We start from the raw sequence: 15000 nt of genomic DNA, 5'->3' as shown, positions 1-15000 counted from the left end.
ATGTTACAGAACTGGTTGCTGCCAAGACTACAAGCTGCTGAAGGTGATGGCTACATTTTTCAGCAGGATGGAGCACCGCCACACTGGTCTCTCAATGTACGCGCATTTCTCAACACAAACCTACCAAACCGATGGATTGGCCGTGCTGGACAACACGACCAAGTGTTTTGCAAATGGCCCCCAAGATCACCAGACCTAACTGTGTGCGACTTTTTCCTCTGGGGATATGTCAAAGACAAAGTTTACATACCTCCCTTGCCCAAGACCATTGATGAACTGCAGGAACGTGTCACCGAAGCTCTACGCGCGATTACGCCAGATATGCTGCAGAAAGTCTGGACGGAGCTTGATTATCGCCTTGATATTTGCTGGGCGACAAAAGGGGCACACATCGAGTGCCTATGATATCAACCCATATCTCACATAAAACTTTGTTAATTTCTGCAACTATAGACACCAAACTTGAATGATTATGAACTCAATATGTCATAATATAAATATTTGAAATCAAGGAGTGTTTTTGTGGTCACCCTGTATATATATATATATATATATATATATATATGTGTGTGTGTGTGTGTGTGTGTGTGTGTATGTATATATATTAACCATACCGCACTGCCACATTTCCCAGGACGTCTGCACCCACCAAAGGTTATACAACACTTTTGACGTCATTCACTGCTTCATTATTCCAAGCAAATCATCTGGGCATTTTTCTCTTGGTCTTCTCTGCGCATTTTTCCATCAGTCACCCCAGGAGAGAGAGAGGAAGAGAGGGAGAGAGAAGAGAGACAAAAGAGAGAGAGAGAGAGAGAGAGAGACGAAAGAGAGAGAGGGCGAGAGAGAGAAAGAAAAGAGAGAGAGAGAGAGAGAGGGAGAGGTTTTCGGCCCTCTCCTTCTGCCCACTTGACTCACGAATCTTGGCTGACCCCCCCCCCCCCCACACACACACACCCTGTGTTTCCTTCTTTCCTCCCATCATATCAGACATCACTTTGTTGGTCTTCGCCTGTGTCCACGGTGTCGTTATTATTCTTCCGCCGGTATATTGCTTCAAAATGCTTGTCTATGATTCTTGATATTGTCTAGTTCTCAGTAACGGAGAGAAAAGCGGATCAAATGTATGTCTTTGTGGTGTTTATGCTGGAGCTTTTTATTGATTGATTTATTCGTTTGTTTATATTTTGTCAGAAAAAATTACGCCGATGGTTTTTTTTTTCTTTTCTTTTTTTTTTCTTTTTACACCCATCATCGTCAGCTGTCATGCTTCCCCCCAAAAAAAACTGATGTTTACTCTTTTTACGATTTCGTCATCAAATTTCGATATAACTGCTATGAACTACAGTGTATATATCAGTTTGTTATAACCATAACTTGTCTTTCTGACATTTAGATCGAGCCCTCCTCAGATTTTTCCAATTCACATGGATGTCTTTCAAGATATTTATGAGTTCTATATGACTGACTCTACCAAAGGCCTTTTTATAGACTATGAAATATGCTTGTATTAAATCTTCTCTGTTTTTTGTTTTTGTTTTTGTTTTTTGTAACGATTCTTATAACAAATATGGAGTTACAGTACTTCTACGCTGGTGGCGTGTAGGTGTCGCATTTGCTTAGTTGTGGGTTCGAATCCCGCACTTCTCTTCGATTCCCAACAACGACTGTGTGTGACCTGCCCCTACAATCCAAGCACATAGGTCAAAGATGACGGCCTCGACAGCAGCTACTCAGGGTCTCCTGGCGTAGGCTCCTCACCAACTTGCTTTCTTCCTTGAAAACAAGTTATTCCTTGGCTATTTCCCTCTCATGACTTATGACTCCCCTTACTGTTATGCCAAGGTTTCATGCATTTTGAGTACCGTGAATGAGATAGATTTGCACATTTGTCCCTTTATGCTCCCTACTCCTTGTACCTGATTGACTGTCTTTGTGTTATTTCTCATGGGAATATTTCTGTTGATATACCATCATCTCACACAGTTTTGCTGTTTGCCGTCCCTCTCATAGGGTATATAATTTCTTCCTTCAGTATTTCGGGACCTTTGGTGTTTTCTGCCCTGATAGCCGCCGTCTCTGGGCCGTCATCTTCAAAGGATTGGTGCAAACATTGCTCCCCTCTCCTTGATTCCAGGCATCACCATGGCTACTGTCTCATCCACTTTCTTTATTGGCTCGTCTTTTTTCCCCCCACTCTCTCCCTCTTGTCACTTCCGCAGTCTTCTCGTCTCGAAATTGTTGGCTACTTGTGCTAATTTCCTCAATGTCTCTACGACCGTCCTTCAGCCGTTCTTTTCATTTAACACGCAAGCCTGGGGAATTCTTCTCCATGTGTTTTGGTTTCAGGTTTGATCTCATCCTGTACGTTTCCTTCTTTTCTCCGTCTTGTCCAGTATTTGGTCACGTTTTTTTTTTTTTTTTTTTTTTTTTCTTATTCGGGAATTGTATCTTTGTTACTGTTTCTGTTAGTTCTGCCAGGTTGTCCTACTGTGTTTCTGGTTTATTTCTCATGACATTTACATATTAGGACTGACATTTAATTTTTTACATCCTTTTTATTTTTTAATGCCTGCAATTATTCTTGGAATATTTACATTTGTCCTTATGACTACATCATTCTTTGGATTAATCTTTGGTTTCTTTATTTTCCTTAGTTTAATTTCCACTGTAGAAATCACAGGCTAATGGTCACTGATGGTAGCGGTTCCACGGTAAGTCCATGATTGGATCATTCCATCTCTAAACCTCTCTTGTACTATAGTGACAAAATTTACTTGATTTCTTACTTGCTATCTCTGAATTTTCATGCCCATGCTGCATCATTTAGTTTCTAAGGCTCTCATCTATAATGACAAAATCAAATTGTATTCTTACTTTGTATTTTCCACGTCGACAGATGTCGTGAATGGTGTCAGATTCATAAGCTAACTTTTCATTTATGCTCCCTGCACCAGCCTATCCATCGGTCTCCTCTTTCGTTTGTCTCTCCCAAACCAAAAGATCCTATTGTATTCCCATATCTGCTTTTCCCTAATTTTGCATTGAAGTCTCCCTTGATTATGCTGATTTCGTGGTTTTTGCACTCTTCGATCACGTCAAGCCCCTGTCACACATACGCGACTCAAGTGAGTTCGTTTGAGCAGAAACGACTTAGGTTACAATATTTTCTTTTTCGAATCTCCACATGTCAAATCACCTGTGCGTCATATATTTAGAAACTGAACGACGAACTAATAAACATTAAACCTATAGAAATATTAGACACATTGTTGAATTGTCCTTAGGGAAGTGTACAATTGTGTAAGCGAAGTCGTCATCCAGCTTTTCAAATTCACAACATTTGACGAGAATCTTAAATGTGTGACGTGGGCTTTAACAATTCAATTCGGCCATTCTGAGTTCACCGCTGAACAAAGGCCTCTCTCATACCATTTCATGACTCGCACGACCACGCCAACCTCTGCCACATCACTCCTGCAAACTTATCACATTAACTAAATCCCTGTAAAATACACCAACTTTCTTCTTCTCTTTCCTGCAGTCCTGAATGATGATTATGTCCAGCGGACTCACTGCAATTTTCTCAGGATTATCCTGTTTGATACTGCCCGTATCCTTTGAAACACTTTGTTACTTCCTTCTCGAGGAGAGCACCCACTTTCCTTTCATGTGTGCTTTCCCCCCCCCGAGTGAGCGAATATCTTCTGTTTGCAATGCACTTCTCTCCATCCCGGCAACTTCACCTCGCTGACTCGCAGCACTTTTACTTTTATTCCCATTGCCTCGCCCTCTACCATAGCTAATTTTTATGTTTGATATATAGACATGTAGGTATATAAGTATACATACAAGTACATATTCATGTATATATACGTATGTACATACATATACATATAAACATAGACATATACATTTATACATGTATGCATATATATACAAACCATCCCAATACTCTTTACACACGGACACACAAACACACGGACACACACACACACACACACACACACACACACACACACACACACACACACACACACACACACACACACACACACATATATATATATATATATATATATATATATATATATATATATATACAGTATATATATATATATATATATATATATGTATATATATATATATATATATGTATATATATATATATTTGCGTATATATATATATATATATATATATATATATATATATAAAGAAAATCATGGAGATATGGCGCTTGCTCTCCAACCCCTTAAGGCTGCACAAGTCTTAGCCTACTCCCCTTTCAAATCCCACGGTCATCACTGAAAATTGCTCATAATTGGTAGGGAGGAGGACTGAAGAGGGCCCTAATTAATAATGAGCAAAGTAATGCGCGCCAAGACACTTAAAGTAGTGAGGGGTTCGAGTGGGACTTGGAGGGACGAGGGGACAAAGAATATCACCACGCTCATTGCGTAGACTCGATAGTGACCCTTGATATTTAAGATCGAGGAAAAATATATATAAATATATTTCGTTGTTTCTGGATTAATGATATAAACAATATATCGCCTAGAGAACATCTGCACAGAGAATTTATTGTCGATGAGAAAATATATATTAGTGAATTTCTGATACAGCACACCAATCAGAGAAAAACTGCATGAATTATTATATTATCGATATGAAAATATATATTCTTACAACTTTGATATATTACGTGTGAGAGGTCGAATGGGTCAAGAGTGTCATACAGGTCTTGTTGCGAGAAACAAAAATATATGAAGATTGTCTGCATGTTACTAGTAAGACTGCCAACTCATCTACTGCTAATGGCATCATTCTGACTTCTGCAAGACAATTCTATTCAGTTGAGGGACACTTCCCTTTGAAAAGAACTAATTGTATGTGAAATACTTTACGCGCGTCAGACTAAAAGAAACCGTGTCGGGACTAGAAAACGATGTAGTGCGTACAGTTATACTGAAGACAGGGAAAAGAAGGGACGAAGTGACTTGGTCACAAGGCACGAGAGCCTCAAGCTCCCGTCGCACATACGCGACTCAAGCGAGTTCGTTTGAGCAGGAACGACTTTGGTTACAATCTTTTCTTTTTCGAATCTCCAAATGTCAAAATCACTTTTACGTCATATATTGAGAATCTGAATGACGAACGAAGAGAAGTTAAACCTATACTAATATCAGACACATTGTCGAACTGTCCCTAGTGAAGGCTGGAATACTGTAAGCAAAGTCGTGTTCTACCTTTTCAAATTGACAACATTTGACGAAAATCTTGAATGTGTGACGAGGGCTTTTTTGACCAAAGAAATATTGACTCCAAGAACGCGAGGAGTTTTTCTTTCGTTGGTCACAATACCAAAGGCCCCTGAGTTCTAAGGAAGCAAGTACCTCGTAGATAGACCACAGGGACGCAGTGCTTAAAATGACTCAGATACCTGAGTGCAGAAGGGTCGAGGGAAACGTTGGTCAACGAGACTGGTCACGTAGTTGTCGAGCCAGTCTCTTCTGGCACACAAAATAGACACTCCCGTTTTTTACTCGTAGAGGGTCAAAGGTATGGATGATGCATGCGTATATACATGCATACATACATACAGTACATGCGTACTCGTACATGTATGAATGGTAACTTTCCCCACACCAAGCAAAAATGAATTCTTAAAACGCTCACGTAACACTCAAAACGGCGGGCCACGTATTCCCGGAAACAAAGCCTTGGCGCCTCAGGTCTCACAGCGTCACATATCCTTTGCGTTAAAAAAAAAAAAAAAAAAAAAAAGAGCTTGAGGTTTTATTTCAACTGCAGAGACCGAGTAAAAGAAACGTGGAGCACGATTTACAAACATTTCATACGCATTGCAATCAAACAAACATCCATAGCATAGATCCTACGATTAAAATACTAATAAAAAGACAAAATACAAGTAGGCCCTAACCCAAAACAAACTATAGACGGATCCAAGCTACTCTCAACTAGCTCCTATTGGTTATTTCCAACCTGAAATAAAACCGTTTTCCATTGAACAATACATGACTGGTAAAGGAATATAGCTCCATGATATAAGTTTCACATGCAATACTTCACATCATATAACGATCCACAGAACGGAACAAAAAATTGGTTTCAGCAACCTAACACACGTAGGTCTCTTAATCCAACACTCGCCAACCACCATTTGTGCGGGCGTTTGGGTCCAGAACATAATCCCACTTCGGGAATTGGCCGAGGACATAAAACACCAACAATTTCCGAAGTGGGTTTATGTCCTAGGCCCAAATGTCCGCACAAGTGGCGGTTGGCTAGTGTTGGATTAAGATACTTAGTTGTACTCACAAACTTAGCTCCAACTCTCAAAAAGACTACTGTACAAAATGAATAGTTAAATGAAACAAAATAAAATAAATACTGTAGGTAGATAGATATATAAATAGATGAATAAGTAAATCATAATTCTTATCCATTCACAAGAAGGAGTCTTACCAAGGAACACACTTAAGTCGTACTCTGATGCCTTCCTTCAAGGACACCTCGCATAATCAAAACAAAATCACCTTGCAATCAATCTCATACAATAGACTCCAAATACCCCATTTGTTCATATCACATAGAGAACAGGAGACAATAAACTCTACTGTTCCAATTGTGCCGATTCCATATAAGATGTAATGTACCTTCACAGAGAGATCTATTAGTCAAATCATTGTCTGCCGCTGGGCTCTGTCGAACCGAGGAATTCCAGTACCATCGAGATCGTGTCGCCTCAAACAGCGCGTCGGCGTGAGGAAACTTTACGGTTCATTAAGCAAGAACAGAGACTTGATCATAAGCAAATAGAGAGACGAGCCGGATAACAAATGAGTAGGTAAATAGATGAATATGTCAGCGATTTGATTGAGACATTTGATTGATTGAGTGTTTAGTTGATGGATTTTTTTTCTGAAGGAGTTTTGTGTCATTCAGTGCGAACGTGTGGGTGATGAGGGTAGTCTGTGCTGCCATTTTTTTCTTTCCTTTCTTTCTTTCTTCTTTTCAAGTGCAGAACTCACAGGTACATTTCCTATTTACATAAACTCTCTCTTCTAGTCCAAACATGATTGGTACCCCAACCATAACCCTGTTAACTATTCTCGTCTCTCTCTCTCTCTCTCTCTCTCTCTCTCTCTCTCTCTCTCTCTCTCTCTCTCTCTCTCTCTCTCTCTCTCTCTCTCTCTCTCTCTCTCTCTCTCTCTCTCTCTCTCTCTCTCTCTCTCTCTCTCTCTCTCTCTCTCTCTCTCTCTCTCCCTCTCTCTCTCTCTCTCCCTCCAACTCACCTCTCTCTCCCCTTCACCTCTTTCTTCCTCACCTCTCTCCCCTTCTTCTGTTCTCCTTTAGTGAATCCTTTTCCACTGGCGCCAATCCATCCCCCATTCACTTTCAAAATGTGACACTGTCCTCGACCCCTACATGTCGATACTCCTTCACATGTTCTCCCATCTCCCACATCATAACCTCTGCCGCTCCTGTGCACTTCCCTCCTCGGCCCATTTTTCCTTCTTGCCCTGCATCCTCTTCATTCTACTTCCCTCTTTCGTTTAGGAGCAGGGATCATGTAACGTTTTTCCACCAGAGTGGGCCAGATAACTGAGAGAATAACGAGCGCGGGCCGCATAATAATTTTGTTCAATACAATACAGTGAATGCACATTTTGTTTTTTTTAGAACAAATAATAATATAAATTATATGTACAGTGCAGCGGCGGGCCAGATGAACCAACCCTGCGGGTCGTAGTTTGGTGACCCTTGACTGGGAGCAAGTAGTTCCATCCTCCTTCCTGAAACGACCTCCATTTGCACCTCGCCAGCTCCTGCACAAGTCGACCCCTGTGCTTGTGTTTAATCCTTTCCATATTCTTTTTCTCTTTTCGTCCTCTTCCCCTTCATTCTTCCATTTACTCTCTTCACCCATATCTGTCTCTTCCCTCATTCTGATGCTCCTCCCTTCTCTCTCTCTCTCTCTCTCTCTCTCTCTCTCTCTCTCTCTCTCTCTCTCTCTCTCTCTCTCTCTCTCTCTCTCTCTCTCTCTCTCTCTCTCTCTCTCTCTCTCTCTCTCTCTCTCTCTCTCTCTCTTCCTTCCTTTCCTTTTCCCTGTCATCTCCCACTTACACACATACCTGTGCACACACACACGCACGCACCACCACACATTTACAGTCTGTGATCATGTTAATCTACATTATTTTCTTCTCATGTCTGACACCCATGGCCTTGAGATTTTCCGTACTTCTCCCTGGCCATCACCATGACCAGACCCAACACAAGATCAGCGTAGCATTCAACTCTTGAATTGCTCTGAGAGCATTTAGTCGCCACCGTGTATTTATGTCTACCTACGTCACCTCTTTTCTTTGTATATTGGTAATCAGTAGTGCAATGCTTCATCGAAAAGAAAGGTTAACTGAAAAATAGAAATGGAAATTTTTAGGAAATACTGTTGGAAACATTATGACGTGTACACTTAATGGACTCAAGGACAGAGTGAATGTTTCATATAGATAGTAAATAGCATACTCTGTTGGTAAATCTCACATTCACCATCACTGACGGGCAAATTAGGAAAAAGTAATTCTTTCAAATGACTTACCAAATCAGTATCTAAATAAATAGTCATGCAGACGAGTGGTTTTCGACTAAAGATAATCAATTTTTTATGATAGTTATAATAGTCACTTCTATGAAAATGAGATTTTAAATAGCGTTGCATAAGTATTATGCATACGTATCGTTAATTTACCATGCACGCCGAATACTTCTATATTGTTCGCATCTTCAAATTCACTACATGTTTTCTCGTAGAGAGTTCTCTTGAGCTTACGATTTCTATTTTGTTTGTGTGCTATTTATTTGTGAAGCTTTCATGATGAGCTTCATCTATATACCGTTCCCCATTTTCCCAATAACAAGGGAAGTATCAAAGCATCCTTGCAATTAGACATTAGGTATGCCAAGTTTGTTTACAATTTTATATATTCACTCCGATTCGAATGCATCTATTCGGTAAATCTCTTCATATATACTGTTCGCTTCACCCCATCCACTGTTACGTGTATTGATCCTCGTACATTTAATGAGCAAGTACAAGCAATTATTTTGATTATTATCTTTATCATTATTATCTTTCTCTTTTCTTCTATTACCAAATAAGATTTCTACGTGTGATTATACTCTAATTTTTAGTAAGCTAATCTGACAAAAGGCTTACTCCATCGTTCGACTGTGCAACAAGTTTGGGCTTCTTTGTCGTGATGCAAAGACTCTTGGCATGTTCCTCGCTAACTTTCCCATTCTCTTTCCGCCCCCTTTCCCACAATCCTCTCTTCTCTCGTTTATTCCTGCTATCTCCTCCTCTCCGGAGACCCGACACTTTGCAAGCCTTTGTCTCCATTTCTTCGGATTTCCTTGTTATGCACTGAAATACGGTTGAGCTTCAACTCGCCTCCAACGACCCAAAACTTCCCCAACTGCTCCTTTCTTTCTTTCCTTCTTTAGTTTATATTGTTCTTCTTTTGCTATGTTCTCTATAAGTAACGTAATAAGTGTTTTATTAATCTGTCTAAGTCTGTTTCTTCTTGGCTAAGTCATATTTATTTCCACATTACAACATTATTTGAAATTTCTCACCAGACATCCTTTGACTTGTTTCACTGTATTTCGCGTCCTTTTGTATCTTTGTTCTTTTCCCTTTCCCTCCTAGGGACACACACACACACACACACACACACACACACACACACACACACACACACACACACACACACACACACACACACACACACACACACACACACACACACACACACACACACACACACACATACACACAGACGCACGCACACAAACATATGGATCAATATTTTTTCAGTTTCGCTTATTTTTCCTCCACATCTTTGTATTAAAAACCCTGGTGATTTTCTCTTCCTCCTACCAACTGGTGACAGAAACCGACCTACACTGTGGGGCTGCGGGTTTTCAGCCAGGGGAACTCATGTAAATAAATTGTTCACTGTAAGGTTTCTGGAATATACCAGGGTAGTTAATTATACAGCCACTGGTGGGCTGATATACGCCCTGGTTCTTTAGAGAATTCAAAATCAACTCCTACATGAATAAAGAGAGACAGGGAAAGAGATGTAGAGAGGAAGAATGGGGAGAGAGAGGTAAATGTTGAGTTTGGCTGATTTCTGTAAAACTCGTTGACATTAATCTTGGATCAAATGGTAAGTTGTAGTCTGCTGGATGTGAACGAGATGAGGTAGAGGAAAGAGCAGTCTTGGATCATGAAGTGATGGAAGAAATGAGATTTATACGGAAAGAAGAATGATAAAAAATAAAAAGGGAAGATGAAGATGAAAGAACTGGAAGAGGATTTGGTATGAACGTAACATCGAAACGAGAGAAAAAATACGATAACTCAGACAGTGAACGAAAGTCCTCTTAACCAAAGTCTCGGAAAGTGGAGAAATGGAATATGGAACGAGAAGATTGGGAACTGGGATTGGAAACAGCCACCCATCCTCATGACCTTTAAAAGTCTACGGAAGACGCGCACCGTATTTCACTTGCCCCTCGTGAACCCAATTTTGTGTAAGTCTAGGAGAAAATTGAGCCGAATTGTTTATCGCAGAGATAGACATTGAAAAGAATAAAAAACATTTGCATATTAACAAAACTGTTTCCGCCTGGGAAAACATGATATGAATTGTTCTATACAGATATAGTGCGTAAAAAAATAGCAACCCAATCGAGTACACTCAGACATTGATTTTTTGGTAAACAAAAGCAGCGGGACGGCAAGGTCGTTGGTCACGTACAGCCGATATGAAAAATCAGAGTAAAGTGTTTGGGTCCATATATGGACCTTAGTAAACCCTTTTTCTGTGGCAGGGATTCCATCAATTCAATAAAATCAGCTGGTGAAAACAAGAATCTGAAAATCGCGTTGTTTTTCATATAGCTTGTTTTTTATCATATTATTTATTTATTAATTTTTATTTAATTAATTGATTTATTTATCTATTTTTTTTTTTTGCAAACGACAACTTTATTCAATTTGATGAAGGAGGTTGAAAGAAATTGAAAATATAATGGAGGACAGTTGCCTGGCGGCAGACAGCATAAGACCCACATAAGAGATAAACAGGAGGAAATGAATTTGGAGACGATAAACTTTGGTTTAGTCTTTTCGTAAATAAAGACAATCAGGTAAACACAAAACCGTGTATGGGTGTGTGTGATTCACCGTGGTCTTAGATCACGTGTTGGACTCTTGATAGACAGCTATTACCCTCACGAATGAGAGCTCGTAGTTCATATATGCCCGAACTATTAGTAATGCATTTACCTTACACGCGCGCGTGCACACAAACAAACAAACAAACAAACAAACAATTCCTCGCCCACGTGAGTTTGTGTGTGTATGTATGTAAGTATGTATGTACATTTCTGTCTGTATGCATAAATTTGAAAGATAAAACCCACCATGCAAAGAAAAAAACTTAAATGACATGACACATACGTAATTGAAGGAATGATTTGTAGTGGGGACGTATATGAAATCAACACGGTTACATTTCCATTTATTAATCATACATTTCATTCGACGGAAAAATCAAACGTTGTAATATTGTCTGAAATCTGATATCAACTCGTGCCAAATCTGAAATCTATAAAAAAGTGTAACAGATGTCAAGAAATTTTATTGTGCAAATGTTGCCCGAGTGGATCTGCAAATATATCAACAAGTGTATTACATGGTAAAGGTTATGAACGTTGCATTAGGGTTCTGAAAACGTTACATTTTGCTATGACTATGTTGAAGGGAAAGAAGATGAAGGAGAAGAAGGAGGAGGAGGAAAAGAAGAAGAAGAAGAAGAAGGAGAGGAAGAAGAAGAAGGAGAGGAAGAAGAAGGAGGACAAGGAAAAGAAGGACGAGTAGGAGGAGAAGAAGAAGAAGGAGGAGGAGGAGGAGGAGGAGAAGGCGGAGGAAGAAGAGAAAAAGGAGAAGATGAAGGAGGAGAAGAAAAATGAGAAATAGTAGGAGAAAACAAGAAAGAAGAGGACAAGAAGAAGAAGAAGAAGAAGAAGAAAAAAGAGAAGAAGAAGAAAAAGGAAGAATGAGAATAAGAAAAAATAAGAGGGAGGAGAAGAAAAACAAAGATGAATAAGGAGAAGATGAATACGAAAGAAGAGAAGGAGAATGCAGCGAAAGAACAAATGACGTCACGGGGGTAAAAAGGACTAATCGAGATGGTTTAGCCCAGTGTTCTTTAACCTAGGGTGCTAAAGGCTACCGAAACGAATATAAGATGGTCCTGGAAAACCCTGTTCCTTGTAGTCGTCCCTGTCACCAGATGTTAACTAGGGTGTTGGTGAGCCTAATCTGATAATAGAGGGTCGCTGTGGTCTGGAAAATGTGAGGAAACTGGGTGATAGCCATAAGCCGTGGTCCATCAACTGAATAAAACCTCCAGCTGTTAGCTGGAATATAGTTATTGAAGGACGTCACCCTGGAATGCTCTCTCCCCTTCCTCCCTTGGGTGAACGAATTCACCAGGCGTTAGCCATAGATAAATTCATCAAAGAACGGCGCCATGCTGTAGGGGGTAATAGAAATAGTCCCAACCCTTTTATTAAAAGCCAACGCCTCTGTCCACGGGGACTATCGAGCCGAAGAGGTGGAGTAGTGATAGAAGTGGTAAAAGAAATGCTTTTCAGATGGCAGAAGAAAGGAAGGATAGAAGATGTTTAAAGTGACCGTCTTTCTTCTTCGTGTGGAGATTGTTCTCCAACCACATAAGAGTACTGTGTAACTGCTCCGTAGGGGTGTCACTGAAAATATCGTCTTCGTAGGTCTTTTGCAATTAATACACCGGTGCATTATAATTGTCTTTCGAAAAGTGTTGTGTTATCAAATTTGTGTCTTTCCGTGTGTTGAAGTGTGGGTTTCTTTCATAAACACTTCCGAAGCCAAAGACAGTTCCTTCTGTGACAAAGTAAAGCTTCCTCAGAACTGAACAAAGACGCTTGGCTATAGAACAAGACCTTTGGATTAACGGATTGACCCATAAAGCTTAATCGAGTTAGCTTTTAACCGTTTAAGAAGAGGAGGAAGGGAATAATTCATCTAACCACATAGCGTCCGCATGAACAAGAGAAGAACAGCTCAGGTGGTAAGGTTAAAACAGAAAAAGAGAAAAGAAAAGAGAAGGAAGGTCACACAAAGAGGAATGAAGACCTGGAACTGGTGTGTGAGACTCACAGCTGAGACCTCTTTCAGGTGATTGTGTTCTCTGGAAGAAGTGGAAGGCGACGACGACGAAAAGACTAAATCCAGGTCCTGGAAAGCCGAGAGGAATCTTGGTTGAGGAGTAACTTTTCTTTTTCCTCTCTCTCTCTCCCCCTTTTTTCTCTTTTTTTCTTTTTCATGTTTTTTTTTCTTCTTTTTTATAAATTTTCTTTTATTTTTTCTTCTATCTTTTTATTGTTTTTTCTCTTTTTTATATTTTTCTTTTTTTACTTTTTCATTTCATATATTATTTCTTTTATCTTTATTATTCTTTTTGTCTTATATTTTTTTTACAATTTTCTTTTTCTTTTTATTTCATATTTTCTTCTTCCTTTTTTCTATCTTTTTCTCTCTCTCAAAGTTCAACGTCTATCAACTTTTGTTAAAACAAATGAGGCAAACGGGATCGTACCTTTTACAGACTTCATAAAACGAAGAAACTGCATTGAGATCTTTGTCAGATGACTTGAAGAAGTTCTGGTGTCGAGGAGAAACTCACAAAGTATCGGGAATCCATAGGACGTAACACAAGAGTGGGTGAACGAGTGTGGAAGAAAGGACACTGAGAACGGATATGGAAGAAGAGCACTTATAAGAAGGATTTCACCCCCTCTATCATATCTGTTCAATCAATTATCTATTCATTTCTTCATTTATTTGTGTATCGGTATTCTTATTTATTTTATTTGTTTATTGATGCACCTATTTATTAATTAATTTATTTTCGTTATTAATTTTTTATCTATCTTATACTTAACTGTGTATGTATTGATTTATTTCTATGTATTTATTTGTTTATTGAATTTCATAATTTTATTTACTTTCCTGTGACCTCTGATTTACCACGTGCAATACATCATGACCCTGTGATTTTTAATAATCATCTAATGAATATGTATATACGTGTATGTATAGGCCTCTATGATTTGCCTTTTTTAGAAATATGAAAATCAGTGGGTATTTGTGAAATAAGGCCCAACGTTGCATTGCATATTCTCCAAGCAATTAAACAAAATACACCGATTTTACTCTATGGAGAACGTATACCTTACATTAAAAAAATAATAATGAATAAATAAATAGATAAACAAATAAACAAACACTTATTTTTCGGCCAGTAAAACAACTGCGTACATATATTTCAGTTGATTAAACAGAATGCAATGTCGATGATACTGAAATGGGTATTATTGGTCTACCTTTATTAAAACAAAAAATGTACCAATAACTTCCTGTATGACGGTCACAACTCAGCAGATATATTTTCCACCCAATTAAGCAGAATACGTTGACTTATTATCATAAAAAGTAATATATATGGAACTATTTCTAGAACGACAGCACAACCCGGGGTACATATTTTCCAGGCGACTCAACGGGATGCGACGTCTTCGATACTCACTGGAGCAGGTGTAGCCGTCTGGGTCGAGTTTGTAGCCGGAGCGGCAGTCACACTCAAACGTTCCATCGTGAAGGTTGAAGCACAAATGGTCGCACAGTTCACTGCTCTCACATAAACCTGAAACCAAAATAATATCTGAGTACTGAGACCGAAATGTTATGTAAGTACTGAAAAGGAAATATTATCTGACTACTGAAATTAAAATATCATCTAAACACTGAAAAATATATGAGTACTGAAAAAAAAATTCTAAGTACTGAAACCAACATA

The 15000-nt window shown here is 39.1% G+C and overlaps 1 protein-coding gene across 1 annotated transcript in view; it reads right to left on the bottom strand.

Annotated features, from left to right (window-relative positions):
* LOC143021056 (pikachurin-like) overlaps positions 1–15000 on the bottom strand; it is a 314438-nt gene that overhangs the window by 63807 nt on the left and 235631 nt on the right. The window contains exon 2 of the mRNA XM_076178269.1: positions 14731–14847. Coding sequence (XP_076034384.1) covers positions 14731–14847 — 117 coding nt within the window. The remainder of the gene's footprint in view (positions 1–14730; positions 14848–15000) is intronic.

This window comes from Oratosquilla oratoria, chromosome 41 (assembly GCF_046742065.1).
Source record: "Oratosquilla oratoria isolate Oo_2021 chromosome 41, ASM4674206v1, whole genome shotgun sequence".
Classification (NCBI taxonomy): Eukaryota; Metazoa; Arthropoda; class Malacostraca; order Stomatopoda; family Squillidae; genus Oratosquilla; species Oratosquilla oratoria.
This window is presented reverse-complemented; position numbering and strand designations above follow the sequence as displayed.